This window comes from Mus pahari, chromosome 4, assembly GCF_900095145.1.
Source record: "Mus pahari chromosome 4, PAHARI_EIJ_v1.1, whole genome shotgun sequence".
In the NCBI taxonomy this organism is placed as follows: domain Eukaryota; kingdom Metazoa; phylum Chordata; class Mammalia; order Rodentia; family Muridae; genus Mus; species Mus pahari.
The window spans coordinates 136,224,215-136,241,649 of NC_034593.1; the positions used below are offsets into that span (position 1 = coordinate 136,224,215).

At 39.7% G+C, this 17,435-nt stretch overlaps 1 protein-coding gene across 38 annotated transcripts in view; it reads right to left on the bottom strand.

The window, feature by feature from the left end:
- The window catches only part of Adgrl2 (adhesion G protein-coupled receptor L2), a 259,127-nt gene that overhangs the window by 128,206 nt on the left and 113,486 nt on the right, over window positions 1–17,435 (bottom strand). For all 38 annotated transcript variants that reach the window (XM_029537612.1, XM_029537610.1, XM_029537611.1 and 35 more), the window contains one exon: window positions 12,302–12,474. In XM_029537612.1, coding sequence (XP_029393472.1) covers window positions 12,302–12,374 — 73 coding nt within the window. In that variant the 5' untranslated portion in view covers window positions 12,375–12,474. The remainder of the gene's footprint in view (window positions 1–12,301; window positions 12,475–17,435) is intronic.

The following is a 17,435-nucleotide window of genomic DNA, read 5'->3' on the forward strand; positions in this document are numbered from 1 at the left end:
AAAAGTAACCCCATCAAAATTTAAAAAAGAAAAGAAAGAAGGAAGAAAGAAAGAAAGAAAGAAAGAAAGAAAGAAAGAAAGAAAGAAAGAAAGAAAGAAAGAAAGAAAGAAAGAAAGAAAGAGAGAAAGAACCAGTATTGTTTTGAAGGGGACATTATCTTTTGATTTATTTGTTTTGTTTTGTTCGAGATAGGATGTCAAGTAGCCCAGGCTAGCTTCAAATTCCCAAACATCACCTTTGGTGAGACCGCAGGCATGTGCCACCCTACCAGAAAGGAAACATTAAATGATCATAGAATTGATGATGCTAACATACAGCAGATGTTCAAAACCTAAAAGCGTGGGGAGAGAAGAGGGTAGGAGGGAGGAGTCACCTGAATCTTGACACCAAAGGAGGACTAGAAAGCTTGCTCACAACTTGGCAAGCGTAGAGAGCCTTGTGGCTTATCCACACCGACCCCTCCAAAATCAACTTGAGCAGATACTTGGGAACTTCTGCTCCATCACATACATTAGTAATCAATAGGCTAGCATCTACCAATAGCCAGGTCACAGAGTAGCTTTGGACCAACTGAAGGTTTCAAAAGCCTGTATGTGGGGAGTGAGAGGGTGTATGGGAAGGGTGTGTGAGAACCTGAGCCATTCTTTTAGCTGCAGTACAATGTCAACCGTTTGATGTGTCCTTTAAACTGCTGCAGTAAGTCAACTCTACAAATGAACTCTGATTGGTATTCAACTGAAATGCAGTCTAAAATACAAGGGACAGAAGTCAGCCTTTCCGGTTACATATGGGAACTTCTCTTCTAAAACTATGCCTTTCCAACTATAGCCAAGGTCTTAAAATCAAGCATATATAGTATCCACTGTGACAAATGTAAATGGGTCTTCTCTTCAGAGTCTTGCTACCTTATTAAAATATGTGACCTGAAGACACAAGGAAACATGAGCTTCCCAAAGACCAAGGCATTATTTTACTTTAAAGTTAGTTTAATTTTTTGAGCAAAATGATTAACAATATCTATTCACACCTTGTCAGAATTTTACAGTATTACACTTTTTACTTGTCTTATCCATTGAACAGAAGTACTTGAAATTATATGATTCTTGCATTTGCTTAGTTATAAATCCCTGAAGGACACTAAACTAAAAATCTATTCACGAATGCTAGCAATAATTAGGGTCACAAATTAAGCTAAACACGAAGTGAATTCATATAGTCAAATGCTGTCAGTTAAATGGTTTCGGTGTTATCTTTGCTTAACATTTCTGAATGTGTCTAGGTGTGCTTTTCACTGTTCACCTCTGCATTTAGCACTCTAGTTCAAACAGAGATGGGACCGAGAGGTAAAGATTTACCACCTTGCAAACTGGCTTCACACCTATCTCCAGTATTTTCTAATCACTGAAGATTTTTCCACTCAATCTTCGCCATCAATTAGCAGCACTGTTGAGAGAGCAGAGTGAAGGCTCTGGAATCTGTGAGACAAGCTTTCTAGTAAAGACAGCGGGGTTGCAGGATCTGTGGAGACCCGCAGTTAATGGGAGGAGAGCAAGGGCTTTTGAGAGCTATTCAGGATGTTCTATTTGCTGAAACTCTAACAACAGAGCCCAGGCTTATGCAAGCTTCCCGTGGCCAGCAGAATAAAGAGAAATACACCCACCCACTGCCCGACCTGAAGTCGGATTGGGGGGGGTGGGGGAGGAGTCCTGACTTCATTTGATGATGACAATCACTGAGAAATACAAACTATCGATAATTACCCCCAGGCTTTCAGAATACCAATTGTCTATCATTTCATCAAGATCTGATAACTTCAGAGGGAAACTGTACTTAGAAAACTATATGCTTCTTGCTGCAAAATTCCAAGTCTTTTTGAAAGTTGCTGAGTTTGCATAGCTGGGTTATTTTGTTGCAAAACAAAGTCAATTTTAATATAGCTTTGGTGTTTTGTTTTGTTTTGTTTTGTTTTGTTTTGAGGGAAGGAGGTGAGATAGACTCTTCTCCCTATATAGCTCACGTGAGCCTCAAATTAGCCCAGAATAGTATGAACTTGTGATTCCCCTGCCTCACCCTTTGCAAATACTGAGGGTAGAGATGTGTGGCTACACTGCCCAGCAAGACAGTTTTAATCTGCAATAGTATTGAACAAAGGAAACCTTGAAATGAATTCTCTCTTTGAAAATAGCCATTAAGTTAAACAACACTGTACAATATATTTTGAAGTATATTTTATTCTGGAGAATATATTTTACTCCTCCTGCGATAGGATTATCTGTCAACCAGCGGAAGCAAATGTAACTAACATTCTATGGGGACAAAGCTGGGCTCAGCAATATAAGCGCCAGGAAAAAAACCAACCTTCCCGGGTCTTTGCTGCTTCCATCTTCATGTGAAGTGCAAGGTTCTGTATTAATAATCTCCAAGCTGCCTCTCCAAGTCTAAAATTCTCTAACTCTATCAACAATGGAAAGAAAAATACCTAAAGTACCCATATTCAACTTTTTTTTTTTATTTCAAATTTGCTGTTTCCTCTAATTCTGGCTTCCAATGGCTCAAGAGACTACTGAAGACACATTTAATTAGCCATTTTTATTCTCATAAAGTTAAATATTACCAGTAACCTATTTTTGTCCTTGAAAGACTGAAAAAATGATTATAATTTCTACTACACAGAAATATTATTATCTGCTATGAAAAGAAACAGAACATCTCTGATTACATTGCCAAGGGACAATATTATATGACCCTAAAGCACACAAAATTTCCATAAGTCACTCTTCCTGCGGTCTTGCAACCCTAACATGTCACAGAACTAAAACTGAAGTGAAATGATGACTATGAGTTATTCAAAATAACAAACTACCAGAAAATAACACAAAATCAACTTTCTCCAAATGAGTTAGGACAAAGAGCATTGTTTCACTTTACATGACTGCTTCCTGTTACTTTAAACAATAAAACAATGTATTAAGATGCTATTAAAATAATGTATCTGTGTAGGGTAAAATAAAAGTAGGGCAGGCCGCCTGGGAACAGAGGGGAATATTAAGGAGAGCCAGGCTGCATGGTTGTTCAGGGAATTTTTTTTTTTTTTTCAAAGCAAATCATCAGATAAAAGGTCATTGCCAAGCATAGAAACTGGGAATAAAATGTAACAGAATATAACAAGGCTTAAAACACAACAAACTCTAACAAGGCTCCCTGCATCCTGAGGCCCCTCCTTCGTTCTTCCCCTAATAAGGGCCATAAAGCTGAGCACGGTGTCGCTTCTGTATTTCAAACGCATTGTCTAGGTTAAAAACAAACGGCTGGCAATGACTGAAATCACTAGTATGCATATCCTGACTGCCCTAACATTTTAATAACCACGTCTCCAGGATGCGTATCTCCTCAGAGAGGCTATCAATGGCTGACACTCGGGGACACGTCAGTCATGATTCAAGCCCACCCCAGACACAGAGCAAGAATCCTGGTCCTCAGATCCACACGTGACTCACGGCCATGGGCTGTACATTCTGATAAAAATTGTTCTGGCTGTGATTTCTAAGCTTTAGCACCCTTCCCAACTAGGTTCCTGTCTGAATCCCTGGACACTACCTCCAACTGCGGCCTTCCTACCTTAAAAACAAAACAAAACAAAACAAAACAAAACAAACAAACAAACAAAAACAGTGGGCTTTAAAATCTGGTGGGCTCTCTGTGTGCCACCAGCAATGTCCTCTTGAAGTCTCTGGCTTCAATACATCAGGAACAGCACTGACTGAATCTAACACTAGGCTAACACTTTAGAGCTTCACTGTCTCTTATCTAAAATATTTAGGACCAGAATTAGTCCTGATTTCAGAGTCTTTCAGGTTTGAGACCATTTCCAAGACTTTAGGGTAAAATCCACAGGCAACAACAAAAATAGCACACTGCACTCAAACGTTTGGATTTTCAGGAGAGGGATGGCCCACCAATTCTGCAAAAAAAGAGAATAAAAACCAGAGGAAGATGGGAGTTGGGGGAAGGATAGGACCTGATGACTAAGCTACAAATATATCAGTTAAACAGAAACAGATGATTACAACAGGACAGTTAGCACCTTATAAATATGCAAGGAAATAAAAGAGAATTTTACTTGGCTCTCCTTTACAGAGTAATCCCTTCCACAAAACACAACTGTATTATACAAATCTATTTCATTCCAGGAAATTCTTTCTTTTTCATGCTGAAGGATTTCTCAGATATGTTGTCTTTGTGCTCAATTTTAATTATTTACTCTTTTAAATTTACTTTAATTATTTTTAAATATTTAATTCAGACAGTCACAGCTTTCTTCCCTATTACCTTCCTTAACAGTCTATCCACCCATCTATTCATAAAGCCAAATCTTGATTTCTTTTTAAGGCTCTATGCAAACAACAACAAAAAAAATTCTCTTCAAAGCAAGAATCATTGAAAATTAAAAAAAAAAAAAGTGGTATTTTCTATGCTTTAATTTTCTGTTTTGTTTATAACAATTACCATAATAATATAACCTGGTCTTATCTTGACTTTATATCAACTTTAACCACACAGAGAATTGGGTTAATTTTCACTTCATTTTACCTAACTAACTTCAGAATTTGAGGGCTAAAGATGTAATGTAGCCCAGAGGTAGAGCATTTGCCTAGCAATGAATATAGCCCTGGGCTCAACCCTGAGCATTAATGAATTTCTATTAAAAATATTTAAGAGTCATGAGAAAATGCAAGTGAAGAAATATTTAAGACATGGATATAAGGTTTTTAGCATAAAAATGGGGAAAAACCTTTAAGGGGAAGCAGCTATAAACCAAAGGGAGGGACGGGAAGCAAAGCAAGAGTAACAAAATCATGATAGTTGTTTTGCATTTAATTGGTGTCCTACTATTATATTACAAAACCTTCTCGTTTTAAATTCTTACAGGAATGTGTCCTAGCAATATAAATATTAAACTACCAGGCAAACTAGAAAATATTTTCAAAATAAAAATGCCATTTTCGAACTACCATCAATGCATTGAAGCCATCAGGAAAGTGACCAACTGGCTGACAAAACCAAGGAGAAGTTCCCATCCAAATGTAATTGCTTGACAACAAATACAGAAAGTGTCTTTATCCTTACAAGTAATCCCCAATTTAGAAATTCAGAAGGAAGACCTTGATTGTATTCTGCATCACTGCTAATAAAGTGCACTGACATCAGCACTCTCTTACACTGACCATCAATATGTGCCCTCTTAGGAGGAGGCAATCCCATGCCTATGTCTCCGACTCCTCAGAATCTAGGATTCCAGCCTTAGGAAACAACTCACCACGCAAGAAATATTTCCTATAAAGGTACTTATCTAGTTAACACCTAAACAAAAGAAATTAAAAACAAGTGCCTGGTAAGTGGAGGTTAAACACTGAAGGTAAACCTTTTTAAATATATACAGGGTGAATTTTATAACACCTATTTAAAGCCATTATCACAATAATGGATATAAGTGAATTTATCTTTGCTTCATACATGATTTTTTTTATTTATCTACATGATCATTATGTACATTGTGGAAAATAAAAAAAAAAAGATGTGTCTAAAGAAAATAATATGAAAGTTCCAAAGTGTAAACAATGTTACATTGTTATCATGATTCCTTTTAATTATCTTTTCTCATGAAGATGTGTTGCATTCACACTCAGAATAAAAGCGGGGAGATGCTTTTAAGAAAAATAAGCTCTCAAAGCAAGAATCATGGCAGACATGAAAGTCAAAGTCAGGAGAGCCCCATGCCGATAAGAAGAGATTATAAATGTTGTTTGTGCTTCCTGGAGCGAAGATAGGGAATTCCCTTCTCAGCTTTGCATTTTAGCCATGAGATCCCAAGGCCAGGACTGGTATTCTCTTGGAATCACTTCTGTCAAGTTGACAAAAGGAGTTCAGAGGCAGGGTTGAAAGATGTCAGGAGATATTCACTAATCCACACTGATGTCTAATACATGTAGCCTGTATGGCTGTCATATGTCATTCTCTGTCTCGCAGAGGAGGGGAAGAGAAATGAGACTGCCACAGGGTAGTGAGCATATGTTTCAGTGAGACACTCCCTTAGTAACATGGAAGATAAATCGGGTTTGCAAGGCATACCAGGGCCTCATTAATAGTTATGTTCAATCATTCCTAGTATCTTATCTCAGATTTTGCAACCCAACTCTAGAGTGGATTTTAAAGCAAAAATGCACATTAATTTAAAAATAAAGGAAGTGGTTCCTCAAAGCTGAAGCAAATGAATGGCAAATAATGAACAGGATGGAAGGCCTCCAAAAGAATGCTGCTTTCAATGCTAGTGTTTCTAATAAGCCACCTTTGATACATTATTGATGGTTGCCAGTGTAACAATAAAGATGATAAATGGCTAATTTGCATGTAAAATCAGTATTTCTAAAATGTACTTTACTTTGAGAAAAATCATAACATCTATAAATATTTGATACAGTCTTTTCCATCCGAAAATGAAAGCTTAAAAAAGTATGCATGGCCAAAGGACATAACCTTGGTGAGTTGGGGGGGGGGGGTAGCTGTTGTGACGGACATACTGATTTATGGTACCTTTTCAACAGTCGTGGAAAGACTAGTTAGTGAAACAATAGGCGAGCTGAACAATATTTCTGCCACACCAGGGAAGTAAAAACGGAATATGACAGAAAGTAAGAATTAAAGGAGAAAAAAAAAAAAAAAAAGAATCACATTCTTGATTTTAGTCTACAGTTAGGAAACAGTCTACATTAGCTGAGAGAACTAACAGACACAATGACCCACACAGAGGACTGGAAGATATCCCGGTTTCTGAGGCAGGACCATGGGTGGCTCACAACAGCCTGGACCTCCAACAACTCAGGCTACCAGTGGCCCCTGCACTGACATGCACAGAGCTGCCAAGTAGGCAGACACACATATACTTAATTACAAGCAAAATAAATCTACACACCTTTAATCCTAGCACTTGGGAGGCAGAGATAGGTGGATCTCTGAGGTGGAGACCAGCCTGTTCTACATTAAGTGAGTTCCAGGACAACCAGATCTATGTAGAGAGACCTTTTCTCAAAAACAAACAAACAAATAAACAAAGCAAGTGACCCAAGTATACTTACTACTCTGGAAGTTTTTCAAAGCAAGTGTGCATGGACCTAATATTTTAATTTATACAACTATATGTCACATTCAGAAAAAAATATATCTTGAGCTAGAAGTGAAATGACTGCGCTATATATCATATTCAAATATGAGCCTATCCTGCACAATTTATAAGTGGAATTAAATTGACCTTCAAACCCTATGAAGGAGTTACCTATGAAGAGCTCGGCCACAGTCAAATTACACTACACTCACAAGGCACAGGAAGGACTGTTTAAGATGCCCTAAGAGGAGACAGAGTTAAGTGCTTGCCTTCTTACAGAGTAAAATAGAATCAGTCCGCACTAAAAATATAAATACGGGGGGAAAAAAAGGTAAATGCTTTGTTTTGAATGGATGCTAATTTGCCCAATCTCTGAGTTGAAACAATGAGGTTACATTAGCTATGCAACGCGCACAGACACAATTCCTATTAATTTAATGGGAGTTATGACTTCCATCAAGTCTAATAGGAGTCACACAGCCAAATCCCCATGTACCTTGCTGGAAATTCACGTTTTAGACAACAACTAATCAAACATACTGAAATGAACAGAAGTAGGCTCGCACGCTAGCTAGGTTGTGAAATCGAACATGGCTTCCGCACGTCAGCTAGCTCAGGCGCCCCGCAGGCATTTCCAGGAAGAAAGAGAACAAGATGCCACGCTGAAAACACCAGACTGAGCCTAGGAGTGCCACTAAACTGTGCTCACCCTGGCCTCTCATGGGAGTTTTGCAATTTAGTGTGACTATTTCAATTTTTTTCCACTTTTCTTAGTTTACTGGCAAAACAGATTAAGGAAACAAAACAAACAAACAAACAAGCAAGCAAACAAACAAAATACGCACAAGGAGCCTGATTCAAAAAAATAAACAAAATAAAACTAAAGGTGTATACATGAACCCTAAGAAAGCAAATAGTTTTACAGACTTCTGAATCACAGTAAATTTAAAAAAAAAAAATAAAAAAATCACATTTTTTTTTTTTTTTCCAAAATTCATTTCCAAACCTTACAATCCAGAATGGGGCCATGAGTTGGTGACAGTAATTGCCTAACCTGTGTGAGGACTATTATCCAAATGCTCCTGCCCCCTCCTCCATTACAATGAGATCTTCGAAGAATCGCATTCTTCCCTGATGGATACTGACTGGCTGATTCCTGGAAACCAGACATCAACAGGCAGGGACGTTCCCTGATTCTGGGAAGCTGACATGTTATGTATGTGCATGTTTGCAGGCAGGCTCATGGGAACGCGTATTTATTATATCATGTGAATTAAAGAAAAATTATTCTAGTGACCTGAACTGTTTTTCTCTCGCTTCAGCAATGGAAAATAATCATTTTTTCTCCCACAAAACTCAGACCATTCTGAAATATTAGTATATCAAAATCACTTTTCTAATCCATTCTTAGCCATTAGTATCAGTTTAGTCAAATAACATTAGTGTAAAAAGCCACTTAGAAACTGGCTTTCAACTATATTTACCAGTATGTTCTCAGATCTTCTTGATTTTTATAAAAATGTGAATTTTTATTTACCATTTGCATTTATTATAATGTTTTTCTTTGAAACTGTGATAAGCAACAATGTAACCTGAGTTAGCTAACTAGACTCCAGAGCTCTGAGGGCTAATGATACATTTATGGCATGAAGAATTCCACCTAAAACCCCTATCATGGGCTTTGCTGAAGAACTGCTGTTCCTTGTAAGCTGTCCCTTGAGGGAGCCTTCATGTGTCTGACTTACACTTGCCATGGCCCCGCTATGTAGCATAATTTAATTCTCTAGGACATAAAATGTCAATTTTCTTTTGTCCTTACTAATACATGATTCCACAGTGCTTATAAAAATTGGCCAAAATAATCAAACCATGCCAGGTTCTCAACAGCCCTAACTAGTAAAGATAAGGTTAGCTCTACAGAAACATGAATCAATTAAATGGAAAGCTTACAAAACACTTCAAAGTATGATCCTCATACAATCGCTGTGTACACAGAGTCACTACAATCTTCAAAGCTGCATAGGAGACTTAGGAGAGACCTGTTTCTATTTTGAAAAAAAAAAAAAAATCACACAATAAACTGTTAGACAAACAGCATACAAGCAGCTAACTTTTAACTAGTTTTATCATCTTAAAACATTTTAAATGAGTATTGAATTTGCTCTTTTGGTGCACACAGGAAGCAGTGAGGGCACACTTAAGTGACAGAGTTACCCCCAACAATCACAAGGGGGTAACTGCATTCCAGCCCAGCGCTGGGAAAATAATACAAATAATAAAAAGTATAAGAATTTGCACAAGAAATATGTCATAGTGCCAAGATTTGTCTAAGCACTGATAGGTCCCTCACAAATCTGGATGTGCACTTCACATGGGTCCTGATACAGACCAAATTCAAAATTCCATGAAGCCTCCACACTCCTTCCAAAGACAAAGCATGTCCACAGGAGGAACAAAAGTCCTGAGGGTGTAGGTAAGGCCGTGAACTTTGACGATGCACAGCTTGGTTGGGGCCTTTGCTCTCATTTTTTGGATTCTATTGAAAGAACAAAGAACTGGCAAAAACAGATGAAATAATGCCATGAATCCAATCCCGCCCCTGGCCTTGGCAGGCAGGTTCAGTCCACGGCATATCTGAGGATGTTGCACTGCAATGGCCTGTTGAACCCCAATGGGTTCTTGAGTTCCCATCCTCAGCAAAGGAACAGAAACTCCTGAGTTAGAGGCCTACTGTGTGCATCTCTTAATCTCAAGAAACCATTTGGGGTTCAAAACCAAAGAAAAAAGCAAAGAGGGACAAACCCAGCTAAGCATCCTCCTCTAAGTGGTCAGGAGGACACTGGAAGTGTTACAAGCAGCTCTCATCTCTGCAAAGAACAGGGAGGAGATGACTCCAGGCCTCCGCTAAGAACTCGCTATGTAGATGGAGGGCTTGAGTTCAAATCACAGAATCCATGGAAAAAGTGAGGCATGGCATTGTGGGGGCAGAGACAATAGGACTACTACTGGCTTAGTGACACCCACCTAACTCCATTTTGACATTGAATCTAGAGAAATAAGTTCAGAGTGTGACAAAACAGAGCCAGCTATGTTGTCTTCTGTCCTCTACACACCTTGACCATGCCCCACAAGTGTGCACCTGAGTGTACACCCACACCCACACACACTCACCCACACCCACACCCACACCCACACACACACACACAATGAAAAGAAGAAAAAGAAAAACCATGTAAGAAGAAACTTAATGGCAGAGAGCTGGAGTTCTACTTCTGTCCTGTAGCCTGAACACCTAACTTTGATTAGTTTCTCAACGGGCATCCTCAGGTCATTATCTGATATCTGGTAATAAAGGCGGCCAGTGTCACATGCAACTCTTCTAAAACAAACTCGCGTGCCACCGTGGGGGCGTGTTCTGGTGGCGTGTGCTCACTGTGGCTACTCTTAAAGCCAGCAGTATGAGTCCTTCCCAGGCTCTTTTTTTTGCCAGTAGGAGGGAATTCCTTCAAAAGCAACACACCCCTGGCCTGATGAGGCAAAAATGAAATTTCTCTTAAGAGCGGATATGAATCCTGACCTGAGAGGTGACACTCGAAATAAAACGACAGCATGCCATGAAAAAGCCTCCGTACTCCACCCCCCCACAGAGCAAAGGTACTGTGCTGGCAGAGGACTCTCCATCTTGATTGGAAAATTTTTCATTACTGGACTAATGAGCAGTTGGTCCACACCTGGAATCTTTTTCAATGTATAAAAAACACTCAAATCTAACAGCAGGAATTCAGACAGTGTCTCCCCCACCCCCGTCAAAAAAAAAAAAAAAAAAGATGCAAAATTATAGTTCATACATATGATTTTCACAGCAATACAAGCCTGAGATTCCTATTATTAAACTCAGTTTCCACCTGTTTATCATTATAGTACTAGTTATTGCCTATCTGCACCTCTAAAGCAAAGAACTGTGTCATCTCCAAATTAAATACTAGCCTGCGTGTAACTTTCAAGTGAATGTGTATGTTCCAGATATGGAATTATTCAAATATATCTAAGTATGTTAATCATTTAAACTACATTATTAAGTTGTGCTAGTATATCCAATGCAGGAACCAGGGAGAGCAGGCGGAAAATGCAACTTTAAACCAAGTAATTTGAACAATTCCTTTTGACAAAATGAAAATGTTGAGTTGGCTGGAAGTTCTTTACAAAGACAATGGACAATGGCTTTTCTAGAGTTGATAATGTACCTTTTCCCTATCATTCTATTAATATGTAAAAACTGGAATACTGACAGGTATACACAATAAGCCCAGTGTTTTATTATATTGAGAATAAAAACTCCACTGTATATGCAGGTGTTTCTAAAAGATGCTTTACGGTTAATACGTTTCATACTAAATACAAACATTGCCATGATCTCCTAGCTGGATTTTACTAGGTCATATCTTCCAGCTTGGTCTAAACAGCACCTGGGTGAGGTTTTGTTTTTTTTTTTTTTTTTGTTTGTTTGTTTTGTTTTGTTTTGTTTTGTTTTGTTTTTAAGTGAGTAATAATGAAAACTATAAATAACAGGTAAAAACTCCATTTAGAATTTTAAAAAGTCCATGAGTGTACTTCTTTGAAAATTAGGTCTGTGATGAAAACTATACTCACAATTATTTATACTTTATACATTTTATAAGGAATTATAATTTAGTGGTAGAAATTCTGTCTTTCTTTTGTATAAGGAAAGTTGTTATTTTTCTAAAAATTTCTCATAGTGCAGGGCGTGGCGGGTGTTGCACTGATATGACTCGGAAGCAGAAGAACTGAGTACTGAAACTTCAAAAGCAGTTTAAAAGAAAAGGCTAAAGTGCAAGGAGTCAGGACAAAAGAATTCAAGTTTTCTGGAGTAAAGGCTACCAGTACATGTTGAGAATTATTTTGTAAATTTATAATCCGATATAAAATACAAAATAAAGTATCTAGCACTTTTTATACCAGAAAACAGTGTAATGAAAGTAACTTAATCAAAACTGGAAGAAAAAAAAAAGAATTCAACACCCATTTTTAAAATAACAGAATAACAATGTAGCCACTTTAACACAAAGCAGGTAATATCCTTCAGGTTCTCCTGGGCTTTAGAAAGAAAGAATGTGTCTTACCTTCTGTATTCGGTGAGAAACTGATCAGAATGATAAACCACAGGCTTCGCATTCTGCAGCCAGAAGACACCATTATTGATCCCTTTAAATATTTTCTTTGTATTCCTTAATGAATCTAGTTATAAATGCCCAGCTTCATCGAACCCAGCAGTCTGCATCATTGATCCTCATATCTGAAAAAACAAACAAATCAATCACTTACTTTAAGATCCTGGTATGTCGTCACAGCAAATGCATATGCAACAAAACCCCCTTCTCTCCATTTCTTAACTATGAAATACATGCTGATCACATATGCAGGAAGGTAGCTGCTCCTACATACACAATACCTAAGACACACTGGAAAAGGCTTCTAAAATGTGTAGACAATCATATTCATAGATATATATGTAGGTGGAGGGGGGTTCTAGTAATGATAGTATCTCGGGAAAGCAAGGAAGCTCAGAAAATCCCTTGAGAGAATACATCTTTCGTCTCTCTACGACATTAACATTTTGATCAAAGAACTAGTTTTAGAATGTAGAAAATCTCTAGATAAAGGTATAAATGTGAGCATTTGCTGATCACAGTAACAGCAGTATAATTTAATATTTTGTATAACAGATTCCAGAGCTGATGATGTCACTTTTTTCTAAACAAAGGTAAACAGTTGATAACATGTGGATATATGTTGATTTACAACACAGGCAACCAAAATACCATCTCCAGCCACTACTCTCCTGCTAACTGGTCACAGCATCAACAGTTAGTTACTGTCTCAGGACAACTTCCTTTTACTGCTTTAGCTTTCCTAGCGCGGCATTCCTCTGAGTAAGATGGGAATAATGATGAAAGTGACATCACCAAGTCTACTGAACCTGAATATAGATCCAAAACCGTGAGTACTGTATCTTCAAGGCCATTGGGGGTTCTTTTCTTTTCTTTTTAAGACAGCATTTAATTCTGGGTTATTCTGAAACTCAGGATCTCCCTCTCCCAACCTCAGCTCCGAGGATCACAGGGACAGACAACAGGGAGCCTTCCAGACAACTGGTCTACTTCCCTGTAGGGTAGTGTAAGGAGACACAGAGCACATGAAATGAAGGCAGCTCCCAAATATACCTGCACCTCCTAGTCCAGCCACCCACAGTAAGGAAACCACTGTTACAGGACCCCTCACAAGCTGCAGCTGTGAAACTGGTTAGTGTTTGCTGCTGGGCAGTGGGCAGGACTGGGGAATGGAAACCAAGGGCTACTAACTGCTAAGCAAGCCCTCTACCACTGAAGAGGGAAGATAAAGCCACGTCTATTCCTTGCCTCTCTCCGGTTGTACAAATGACTCAAAACCAAGTCTTGCCGATTTACATCACTAACATGAAAAATAACAGCCACTCAGCCAGCACTCCCCTGCTCATCAAGTATTCTGTCATATCACCCGAATTACTCATAGTTGTTAGAAGCTCCATGTACCACGTTCTATTAGCAGATCCCTCTATTCTGTCGTGATGGAACTTCAATGGAAAAGCGGTCAAATTCTAAATGGTTTGAAACATAACATTCATCAAACTACAAAGGGATTATCACAGCTGTCAGCAGCAAATATACCAAAAAGGATGTAAGAAACAAATTACTCTGAATCTACTCTCTAGCATTTGCATATAAAAATCCACAACGGTCTCAGATGAAAGGCGATTGAGACACTTCTATTCTAAGGAATTGGTTTTATCATGCCTACAGGTTAAGGGATACAACTATGTCTAACTACCCCCCCCCCCGTGTATGCATATATACACTTCAGTCCGTATTTTAGCTCTGAAGTGATTTTTCGGCGTGATTTTTCCACGTCTAGGGGAGCTGTAGGGGTTGGGCAGCTTTAAGAACACCAGCAAAAGCTTCGCTATCAAAAGAAAGAAAACAAAAACAAAGAGCCACCATGTTTCATCCTCCTCTGAATTCAAATGACCCAGGACGAAGGAAGACATCAAAACATAATGAAGACAAGACACCCCTCCGTGTGCAGAACCAGCCAGCTGGCTCTGATAGTCTTCCCTGGGGACAGTCAAAAGATAACCTGAAGTAACCCTGTAGTTTACCCTCCTGTGTGTGACAAAGTTCCTGTCTCAATGCTGAAAGTTATTCTACATGAGACAGATCAAAAGGCTAGCGCCCTGACACCCAACAGATCATCGGTGAACATCTGTCACACACTCTTCAATCTCGTGAATGATAGGCATTCATGGCTACAACTAAAACTGAGCCAGCCTTTGGATGGTTCCGTGCTCAAGCAAGAAGTTCTGCCTGTCCAAGTTCTCCTTCCAAGAGGTTCTTTTCTGTCAGCGAGCAAGCTCTCCACGCAGGCAGCCTGCCCACTTGCACCACTCTGAAACCCGGCTCCAGTCTCTTACAGCGATCCAAGATCCGCCTGTCTTTGGTCACCCACTATTTGAAAGAGCCCTTGTGTGTGGGGAGAAAAGGAAGGAAGAAATCAAGAGCTGATGTCTGCCTTGTAGGAAAGGCTGCCAAGACAGGACAGCCTGTGAGAGGGAAAGGCAAGAGAAACCACACAACCAAGACCTCTATTGTGGTCTTTGGCCAGCACACCGACTACAGAAGCAGATTTTACACACTGAAAGCCCATGTACTCTTAAGGCTTGAGATGTGAAACACACTTTACAATGCACAGTCCACTTGACTGGGAGACCCAGTATAAGTAAATAGAAGATTCTGGAATGTGTAAAATTGTAGATTATTTTATGCAAATAAAGATGGCGTTCATCTGCCTGTGTAGTAAGGAAAGGAATATCAAATTCATTTTCCTCATTCTACAACCTATAACGAATCACTTTCACATCAAGTAAAATTATTTCCAGAAGTTCATACTTGGAGTGCAATTTTTGAAAACTAAGTCAGATTTAACTGCTGTGATCCAAATTAAAAACAACCCTTCATTGAACAAATGTTAATGGAAACTGAAATACTTACACACCACAATCAGCTAAGAATAGAATGAATAAGTAAATATGGTGAAAGGAATCCAAAAAGCTTTGTTCCTGAAGTGAACTGGAGCCTAAGGAAACGCCTAACTGACAGGCGTTCCTAGGGTTACCAGACCACCCTTCAAAAGACCTGCAAATGCCAGCTCAGAGCCCTGACTCAGCCTAGCATGCTGCTGCAGACCTACAATCTGAACATGCGGGAGACTGAGGCAGGTGGATCACTGTTTAAGGGTCTCCTGGGCACAGGTAGGTAGGAAGGTAGATAGATAGATAGATAGATAGATAGATAGATAGATAGATAGATAGATAATTTAAAAGGCTGCAGCCATTTGAAAAAGGAGGGGCAGGCAGTTCTCACAAAGCAAAATAAAACATAGGAACAAAGGGGTACTGAATATCTTTCCAACAATCAAAAAGTTACTTTGAAAAGTACCTCAGATTAACTACTTATTTGTGTTTAGATTTTCAGGAAATCTTTTTCCAAACACATCAGAAAGCTTAGCAGGGCAAGGGTAAAGAACAGGCAGAGTGATGGAGGCTGTGTAACAGTTTATACTCAGTATCACACCCAGTAGTAAAGATGGAGACCACATGGGCAGGCCTCCTTCAACTGGCTCTAGTTAGAATCTTCAGCAAACCCAAGCTTCTGACGGACAACCTCCTAGGCTTTCGTCTCATTCTCCAAATAACAAGATCCCAGCTACTTCATCCTTACTTGCTCCTGTGAGCCGCAAGCCATTGTCTCCCCTGCCTCAGCTGTGACCTCTTCAGATCTACACATCCTATTACTCAGCCACGTAAAAAGTCAATTAATGTATCCCTTACAAGGAAGCCTTTCCCAGCTGGGGAGTGACTTCCAGGAATCCCGCTCAGCACTGTGCACATCCCAACAGCCCTGGTCGGTTCAGACTCCACTGTGGTGCGTAACCTGTTTTTTTGTTTAACAGCTGCAATAAACATCCCCATGCCTAAAACTGTCAGCGAAAGGACTTGAAAGGGAAACACCACTGACCAGTTCTCAGTCAGGTCGTTATGTGGGGTGGGCCGGAAATCACATTTACAAGGACAGAAGATAGAAGGCTGAATCACCGATAAGCATCTTCATTGAGCCAACAGAACTTAGCATCCGTGACCATTATAGGGAAAGAAAATTTAACAAAAAAATTTGCTAAAACGGATGAATGAATGAAGCTGGGTTCTCTACCAAAAGCAAGGTTACCACAATGAAGAATCATTTCCCTACTGAGACCACTGGCTAAATGCAGAGAGAAGCCTGCCGAGAGCCAGAAAGTGAAAGAACCTTCTAAGCCTGAGACTGACCAGAGTCACCAGTCCTTGATAGCGCATACACACTCATGCTACAAAAATCAAAGCAAGCAAGCTCTGGGCAAGCCTAGAGTCGACACATTAATGTACGTCGACTCTAAATGAAAACAAAGGATGGCTTCACAAAAATCATTCTTTCTGATCTCATTTCCACTATAAAATTGTAGTCCTTATCAGGCAGGGCTTCCCAGTCCAACAAAGTAGGGGGTGGGGCAGGGAAAAGGCAGCTTTTCCGTATTTTACTAACATAAATGGGTGGGAGGAGGAGGCTGGCCTCCCCATCCCCCTCCACCCCAGTAAGTTACAGATCCATTTCAGCTTAGCTCAAGCTCAGTCGGGGCTTTCAGTTTTCATAAGTACTTTTTGTTCCATCCACTGCAGGCAGGTTAGAATCAGCCCTCCTCACTCAGACCTGAGAAAATGCCAACAACCCTGGGAGTTTCCCACCAACAGATGCCCAGAGGGAACCTTCAAACTCACTAATCAGAACCTTTCTCAACACCCAATGCTTCTTTGGGCTTTGAGTTTATTTTCTTCCCTTCCTAAGGACAGCACAGGGGGGGGGGGGGGGGCGGGGGATGGAGGTGGCAAGGCAGAAACCTTACAACCACGTGGCCAACCAGTAGCCCCACCCTCTCCTCTCTGCCTGTGTCTAATCCCAGCAGACAAGGGTACCAATACCCGAGGTGCTTTCTGACCACTTTCCCCCAAGGTCCCCCTAAGAGTCATTATCTTACCCTTTACTGAAACCTCCTCGGTGCGAAGGAATAAACCCTTCCTCTGGAGCACAGAGGAGCAGAAAGAGTTCGGGAATTCTCCCACTTGCCCAGTCT